The sequence below is a fragment of the Paralichthys olivaceus genome, chromosome 3, assembly GCF_024713975.1.
Source record: "Paralichthys olivaceus isolate ysfri-2021 chromosome 3, ASM2471397v2, whole genome shotgun sequence".
Classification (NCBI taxonomy): Eukaryota; Metazoa; Chordata; class Actinopteri; order Pleuronectiformes; family Paralichthyidae; genus Paralichthys; species Paralichthys olivaceus.
In genome coordinates this window covers 19,493,339-19,502,370 of record NC_091095.1, presented here as the reverse complement: position 1 = coordinate 19,502,370, position 9,032 = coordinate 19,493,339, and the positions used below count along the sequence as shown (strand labels likewise).

General features: G+C 41.6%; 1 protein-coding gene across 1 annotated transcript; it reads right to left on the bottom strand.

The window, feature by feature from the left end:
* Nucleotides 1–319: 319 nt before the first annotated feature.
* Nucleotides 320–6,038, bottom strand: LOC109625535 (histamine H3 receptor). Its single transcript, XM_020080798.2, has 3 exons — nucleotides 5,630–6,038; nucleotides 4,962–5,128; nucleotides 320–2,210 (listed from the first exon to the last, which is right to left on the bottom strand). Exons 1-3 carry the CDS (start codon nucleotides 5,904–5,906, stop codon nucleotides 1,362–1,364), a joined length of 1,293 nt encoding a protein of 430 aa, XP_019936357.1. The 5' UTR covers nucleotides 5,907–6,038; the 3' UTR covers nucleotides 320–1,361.
* Nucleotides 6,039–9,032: the final 2,994 nt, after the last annotated feature.

Genomic DNA, 9,032 nt, shown 5'->3' with positions numbered 1-9,032 from the left:
GCATGGGTTGCATGAGATGATTGATAGCACTCCATTGTCTTTTTACTAGTTAGGACAAAAAGTTAAGTTCTCTTTGTGTCATACCAGGTAAATCAGATTATTTGTCCTGAACAGACTGTTTGCCATAAGCTAAGTTATACATTGTTACATTAAGAGAGTCAGTAGGCTGTTCTCCCATTTCCAATCTTAATGCTAAGGGAAGCTAATGACATGTTAGCATTGTCCATCTTTCTTTCTTTGGTTTATTTCCCAAACTGTCAAACTATATTCTACACTACCTGCATTCCAAACATTACCAGTAACACACAGTCGCAGAACCTGTAGGCAGTCCTTTTTATTAATTGATTGGCTGCTTACACCAACACATTCATAGCCTTCATACAAAGTAGTAAAGTAGTAGTTCAGGTGGTACAAACCATTCATTGAATAAATACTAAAGAACACATCCATCTAGCTTGGCACAGACATTATTGTACAAAAGTTTTAATGCTTTCCTCATGTTGTAGTGCTGTACATCTTGAACATCAACAAGAAATTAAGTCCAGATACAGTATTGGCAGAAAATAGCTGATTCACCCTGCCACTCACTTGCTTTTCAGATAAAATGATAGAAAACATCACTGTGGTAAAAAGTACACTCAGTATTCAGTGAACTAATGCAGTTTAACTGCTTCTGTTCAGCAGCTTCAAGGACTCCACATTTGTCAATGTACCAAGTTCTATTGCTGCATGATGAAAAACTTGAAATTGCAAACTACAGGCAAAGGGCCCTCATTTTCAAATGAATTGCCGTGCATACAAATCTTTTCTTGCAACAGCAGCCCTGTGAAAAACTAGATGTTTGCACTGTTGTCTCCCTTTGTTTGAATTCTTGAATTCCGACACACTGCAATTTAAGAACCTGGTATGCTCGAGTTTTTGTATAACATCTCTGACTAAATTATGGTAATCACTCTCTGCCCGGCTGTATAATTTAATGTCTTCAGCACATAAAGAGCTCAGTGGGGAGAAAGCCTTACCATAACGTTCTTTTGAGTCCTGTTTGCAGAGATTGTCTGGCAAGGTTAAAGATGAAAATCTCACATCAGATCATTGAGGCACTTTAATCAAGGACAATTTCACTTTTAAAGGTGAGACATAGACCACTGCTTTACCCTTTCATTAAGAAAATCATATCGGCCGTTTTTCATTCTCACACTACGTCTTGTTATATTGCTATCAAATATACTCTGACAATCCTCACTTTAATGTAAACATTTGTCTTAATCTTTTCTGACGGAAGAACAGTACATGGGTTTTTACAGTGTTGGACCAACAACAGTTACCGCATTCATTAAGCATGGAAGTGTAGTGGAGTTTGTCTAACAAGACTGAGTCTCAATCTGAGGCTGCACTGATTGTCTCTTAGGACACAGTATCTTTGAGAAAGCCCTTCGAAAGCTGCTGTGGCACAGAGGGTACAAGAACGGGTTGATGGCAGAGTTCAACCAAAGAAGCCAGAATGTTATCTCATACCAGTGTTTTGCCACACAATTGCCACTACAAGCAGCACGGATAATCATTAGTAGAGTATAAGGAGCCCAGCAAATCCCAAATATACAGACGATAATGGCCAAAGATTTGGCAATCTTTTTGTCTCTGGAAAGGCGAGATCCCTGTGTCCTACGACCGGGCGCCATGCAGGAGGCTGTGTGCTGAAACAGCCTGGAGTTTTTTCTGTTCGGAGAGCACTTCTCCCTCTGCGTGAATATCTGACTGGTATTTGGATCCCCACTGGAAAGGATGTCATCATCCTCGATAACTGCAGAGATAGCAGTGGGCTCGCTGGATGACACCTTTCGAGTTTTGACAAAAAACACAGTCCAGGCTCCACCGTCGCTGGACTTCTTATTGTTCTTCTGAGTCTTGACGTCGTCCCCGGCACAGGCGCTTCCGCTCTTGTTCCTGCGATGGATGTTTAGGTAAATGCTGAGGTTGAAAAAGGCCACCGACACGAATGGGGTAAAGAACTCGAAGGTCGAAGCGCAGAGCAGAAAGTACCAATTGTGATAAAACTCTGCCTCGCACTCGTGGGGCTGGACCATGGTCTTTCCGGAGATTGCCTCCCAGAAGATGATGGAAGGGCCGTAGAGGATGAAGGCCAACACCCACACCGCCACCATCTTGAACACAGCCTGGCGGGTCATGTTTCTTTGTGCTCTGTATTTAACCTGTGCCAAAAGAGAAACACAAGTGTGACTCAAGAGTGATACACCATGAACACAAAGTCTTCTGCTATTTGTCGCATATCAAAGAGCCTCAGCTGCTCAGATGCAGTTTTATCAGATTGACAAATGCACTTGCTTCTGCTCTGAGTGTCTTGTTCAAATGAAGCGCTGTTTGTATTATGCTCTGAGCAGCAGGGAGACGCTGTAAGTGAAACCGACACATGAGCCTCATATATATTCGGGCTGAGAGCCACATTGATCAGAAGTGTGAAAGAGACATCTGGTTTCTCCCAATCCACTCCTCCCTCGTCATCACCCATCGCTCATTCTGTTTTCACTTGCTCCATTTTCACTTCACCTCTTCTCAGTCTAACATCTATCATTGAGCAGGGCCCCTCTATTTTCCACTCTCCCCTTTTTGTTGTTGTAGTTTTTCATCTTTACATTGCCAGAAACCATCAAATGTCTCTCTGCATTGGCAACAGCTGGGTATGTCAGCATGAGACAATGCAGTTGCAAATTAGCCTTGAAACCAGACCAATCAGCAAGCTCATGTTTATTTGCGCACACAGATGGGTCCACAACCCCCCCTTTTCAGACCAGGCCAATCACAATCATTTATCTAAAATGGGGCGGGTTTGGTCAGTTTGACGGACATAGGAGCACTGCTGAGGCATTTTTGTTAACATCAAGATGGCTGCTGGTGACATTGAGGGGTCTGTTGAATCCATTATCAGGCAGTGCTAAACAATATATTAACAATATATTTCCCTCTAAAACAAGAACAAACAACTGCACTGTCACAGGTTTTTGAGTTGTGATATCTGATCCTACTGAGGGAATCCTGAAATAGTTAATTCATTTTTCTATGCATCGCATGATTAATTGCTCTGATTGTTTGTAGTTCTGCTCTGCGACTGTAAGGCTTTCTGGAAATCAAGAATTAACTGAGTTTTTTGGAGTCAATCAAATTCCAATAGAGCCAGCCACTTTAGGATAAAACTAGATTCTGGCCCCAGTCTTGAAAATTCATTCCTAAAGCACAGCCGCAATTCCATTTTAAATTACAGAAATCCTGCTCACTACTGATCAAAGATTATTACATTAATAAATAATATTTAGTATGAAGATACTGAGATTAAAACGTCAATCAAAATCATTAAAGATAACACAGGCTGTGAGACTATAAATATGATTAAATAAAGCTCAGATGATCATGTTGTCTGGTGGATCTTCAGATTTAATCTCAGGAACAAATTAATAATTGATGATCAATACTAGGCATACAGTCTATAGGGTCCAACACCAAAAAATCATGATGATGGAATATTAAGAATGGTTTTACGATGAAAGGGTCATACGAAGCAACAAATATCTGGTTGTTCTTTTTTTCTGGTTAGAACCCTCTTTAAAGGAGCACTGCAGCCATTTAGTCCCTCTCACTTTCACCTAAAGGTAGAAGGGCTCACCAACGAATGATTGAAATCAAAGCAGCAGAGGCGGAGATATCCAACCTAAATCTTGGTCTACAGTGTGAGTCAAGCCCCAAAATCCCTACATCCCAAACTCTATTTCCCATAAAGCAGCTCAACGGCATATTTCATTCGACAACCCAAATCTTCCACACCTTACACCTCCTAAAAGATGATAAGGAAGGAAAGCCTCTGTCCCGAACTCAAATTACCCTGAAACATCACCACTGATGCTATCAGACACGCATTGAACACCAGGCTTTCTCCTGAAATTATCCAGCGGGGCTGAGACAGTGGCTCCAGACATTCTCCAGAATTTTTCCTGTCAGACCCCGTGTAAAATGTCCGGAGAATGTCAGAGTGAACACATGTCAGAATACAGCAGGAAGATGTTCAGAAAATTTAAGTGAGCGAGTACATGAAGTTACGACACGCAACAGATGCAAAACAATGAGAACACATTGCATTGTTCATTTGTGAAAGGCAAAGGTTGTGTCTAAAAACAGACTATGACGTTACCATGGTACATTTTTTCTAACTTTAACTGTCTGATATTACACTCTCATTCTCTCATTCACTACTTCCTATGTAATACACACTTACTAGTTTAACCATCAGCTAGCATTAAATGTTGATTTTGGAAACGTGTTAATCATCATAATTTTGGTTTATCACTGTTTCTATTAATCTGTTAATAGAAAGAAGATTAGCTCAAAAGGCATGAACACCACAAATTTGTGCAATTTTTGAAGACACAATGTTGTGGATACACACTCAGAATTGGGACAATAAAATAACCTGGACAGTGAAAGTAGTGCACTATTTAGTAAGTGGGTGGTACTCTTACAGTAAAATGTGCCTTTATGTCCATACCTCTGGACTACTGAGTTATAAGCTCATGTCATGACAATATTTACTGACCAGATTAGTCAGACAGTTCAAATCTCTTTTCTAATAGATGGAAGAAAATGATGGATTAAAGTTGCACACTCTTAAAGGGATAGTTTACCCAAAATTAATGATGGAGGGGTGAATGAAGTGTTTGAGTCCACAAAACACTTCAGGGGTAAACACCTCACTCACCCCTCCATCGGCATAGTGGTGAGTAGATAATGAGTTCATTTTCATTTGAGTGGTGAGGGTGAACTATCCCTTTAAAGAGGCAGAAATCTGTGAATGTAAATGACTGTGTCAGTATGTCAGTAACCTGTGTGTGTGTGTGTGTGTGTGTGTGTGTGTGTGTGTGTGTGTGGTAATGAGCACCTCTTCAGCCTGTACTTACAGCTCTTGTGACTGACAGGAAGCGGTCATAACTAATGAGGACAATGTTGAAGACTGATGCAGCGCAGAGCAGGTAGTCCATGATGAGCCACACCTTGCAGAGACCCTTACCCAGCATCCATCGACCCATCAGGCTGTACGGGATGTACACCGGGATACAGAAGGCACCTGGAACACACACAAACAGACACACTCTGCATGATGATCCAATGCCAGAACAAATCCAGTGTGAACAGTCACACCTCTCCAGACTGTCTGGGAGTGACACCTGTTCAATTTGATACAAAAATTACTCAGGTTCTGTTTGTTTCCATCACAATGAGTGATGGCAAAAGCAGTGTGCATTCATAGTTCATCACTGAGGAGGAGGCTGTAATTGATCCAATGCTGCAGGTTTAAGAGCAGCACACTATAGAGGGGTGTGAGAGGCTGATTAGATATAAAATAGTGGCTCTCTGCAAATGCACAGCAACACAAGGACGGTAAGGTCATCAGGAACAAGCCACACTTGAACAACAGTGAATCACTATAATTATATTGTAGGAAAATGACAATGCGTTGTGGTGGGTGTGCACAATGAGCATGTTAGTGGTGTTTCATTCACAGGCGGGAACAAAAGCAAGAAACTGAGGAGACACAAAGAGACATGAAGATGCACCATCAACTCACCCACGAGAAAATCAGATATGGCGAGGTTCAGAAAGAAGTAGTTGCTCTGAGTCCTCAGGGTTTTGTCCACGATGAAAGCCGTGATGACCAGCGCGTTCCCGGCCACCACCACCACGACCAGCGCCACCATGAGCACCGACAGGATGATCACCTTGTAGCCCTGGAACGCGGCGCCAGCCCCGGTCACCGCGGGAGTCAAGTTGCCGCTGGAGTTGGACTCCGGGATGTGCGCGCTCATTGTGAATTTAACGTGAAAACCCTCGAAGAGCTTTTTCATCTCACGCACAAGTGACAAGTCCGAGTCCAGCCCGTGCGCTCCACTTTACCAGAGAGTCACACATGAGCGAGAAGCTGTGGTTCAATAAAGACACTTTTATCCAAATGTCCATTTTCAGTCCATTAATAAGAGATGCAGAGACACGAGCTGGAGTTCAAGCCTGCTGTTTTTCAATCAGTAATAAAAGGTGTATTCCAGTTCTTCAGTGTGTGCCACACAGCTGACAGCTGGATGTGCGGGTACCACCGAGATCATACTTTATTTTGTCTCATGTGTTAAGACTGCTGGAGTAGAAAATAAGGGCCATATCCGCTCACATTTTCAAAATAAAACTAATAATAGAAACCAGTTGATGAGAGGGAGGTCTGTCAGGTAAAGAAACCAAGAGGGGTTTATATTCAATGAGCTTATTCTTCTTCAGCCATAATAAAGTTTCAGGTGTTCATGCATTCAAGAATGATTCAAACCGTAAATCATTTGAAAAATGTTTTGCTTTTTTTCCCGAGACAAAGAGATGCAACAATTTCCGGTCTTCGTCAGGTGATTTCTGTGCGCTTGATAGTTTTGCGTCTTTGTGCCAGCGCAGCTACTGAAGTCTGCGATCAAAGCGCACGAAGTGGTCCAGACATTTTCATATCCAGTCTATGGTCCAGACATTTTCATATCAAGTCTCTGGTCCAGACATTTTCATATCCAGTCTCTGGTTCAGACATTTTCATATCAAGTCTCTGGTCCAGACATTTCATATCCAGTCTATGGTCCAGACCTTTCCATATCCAGTCTATGGTTCAGACATTTTCATATCAAGTCTCTGGTCCAGACATTTCATATCCAGTCTATGGTCCAGACCTTTTCATATCCAGTCTATGGTCCAGACCTTTTCATATCCAGTCTATGGTCCAGGCATTTTAATGTACAGTCTATGGTCTAGACCTTTTAAGGTACAGTCTATGGTCCAGACCTTTTCATATCCATTCTCTGGTCCAGACCTTTTAATGTACAGTCTATGGTCCAGACCTTTTTTTATCCAGTCTCTGGTCCAGACGTTTTTATATGGTCCAGACCTTTCAATGTACAGTCTATGGCTCAGACCTTTTAATGTACAGTCTCTGGTCCAAACCTTTTAATGTACAGTCTTTGGTCCAGACCTTTTTATGTACAGTCTATGGTGCAGACCATTTCATATCCAATCTCTGGGCAGACCTTTTTATATCAAGAGTGGAGGACCTGAGCTGCAGGGTGTCTGCAAGCTGCAGGGCATCATCAGCACAAAGAGGTTTCCACCAAGCATCAAGGCTTTAGTCAAGTGACCCTGAGTTCACAGTCCTGATAAATTCAATTGACTGGGGGATTACCTTCTTCTTCTTCCTTTGTTTTATTTTCCTCCAAGATTATGTCAGTCCCCACCATTTAACAAGAAAGACTGACAACATAATGGTTCTTCTTGCAATTTCAAAAAATATGCAGTTTACTCTGAGGATCGGAGTCTTTCAGCCACTTGATCCTGATGATCACAGGTTTTTAAAACGGAAATATATCAAATGATTGCAATGAAACCCCAAAATGTTAAATACTTAGCAAATATGACCTGGTGCACCATATGGTTCTGTTCTCTCCTGTCAGAAATCCATCTTCCTCACAAGGTTGAAATAAAAACTGAAAAAGCATTGTAAAAATATGAGGCAATATTTAGAAAAAACACACTATAATAAGTCTGAATCTAACTATAGAAACATTCTTTTCTCAGTAAAACAGCTTTGATGAATTTTATTTTATAACTTTTTTTTTATAACTCTGTGACAGTGAAATTCCATGCTATCACACCATCCACTAGGTCCTGTGAACTGTGACCTCAGACTCACATTTTGACTTTTGTTCTGACGGAGTTCACTCTGTTTAAATTGCTGCTCCCATAAGCATGCGCTCTTCATTTTGAAAGACAAAGAATCCAAAAGGCAATTCAATGCAGGCTTCGCGTTGGTTCACCCTCAATGTGAATATTGAAAGCAACTAGTGTGAATGAAATCTGAGATCTGCAAGGGTTGTCCTCAGCCTGGAGTAAGAATTAAGCTGCATGAGTTCTTCACAAGCCTGTAATAAATATGATTAAGGGTTTAGATGATGGGTTCAGCGTGATGACAGCTTGCCAGGGAGAAACAACTCTGCTGAGCGAATTAGCTGTAATTATCCTGAATGGTAGAAATGGGCAGGGGGCTTCGTATATGGACATGCAGGACGTTTGAAGAACCTACCAATTTGTAATTCAAATAAAATATCCTTCTTGGATCATGCTCTCAGTTTCATTCCTTTAAGACACTAAACCAAGATAAAAGTCAAACTGTTCTTTACATCACAATAAATTCACAAAACAGTTGGAGAGAAGAAACCAAAATGCCGACTGTGCAGACGAGCCCTGGATATTTTTAGAGAGCAGTCCTCTGCTGCCTAAAGCCAACCCTGGAGTGGTTAATATGCAGATTTTGTCTTTCCAGGGACATCAAGACAAAGAGCTGAGGCAAAGCCCCACAGGAGCCAGTGTGAGGTATATCCCAGAGAAAACTGTGATTTTTTTAGCAAAGGAGAAGATGGTGTGTATGACTCTTTGTGTCAATAATACTCAAAGAGGCAAATTTTGTTGAGCTGCTGTGTCTGATCATATTTTTTGGAAATGTGAAATGAATTGTGTTTGACTTTCATTAAGATGCAGATTCAGCTGAAGGGCAGGGATGGAATCAACACCATGACCAAACACAGACTTTGAATCTGAAATGGATGTAGAAAAAAAATTGATTTGTTTTCTCCTGAGCAAAGTCATTCACTCAGGTGTGTGATGGTTTTATTGTTTTCTAATAAAGAGTGTGAGGCTAAACCAGCCACTAGGGATACTCTTTTGGGTAGTTCTAGTGCCGGTCCCAAGCCCGGATAAATGGTGAGGGTTGCGTCAGGAAGGGCATCCGGCGTAAAACTTGTGCCAAAACAAACATGCGGATCACAAATAGGAGGGGTAGTGGATATATTGGCAGATGATCCGCTGTGGCGACCCCGAAAAGGGAGCAGCCGAAGGATGAAGAAGAATAAAGAGTGTGAGGCTAATGGATGGAAAGAAACAAGCACAATCTGCTTGCA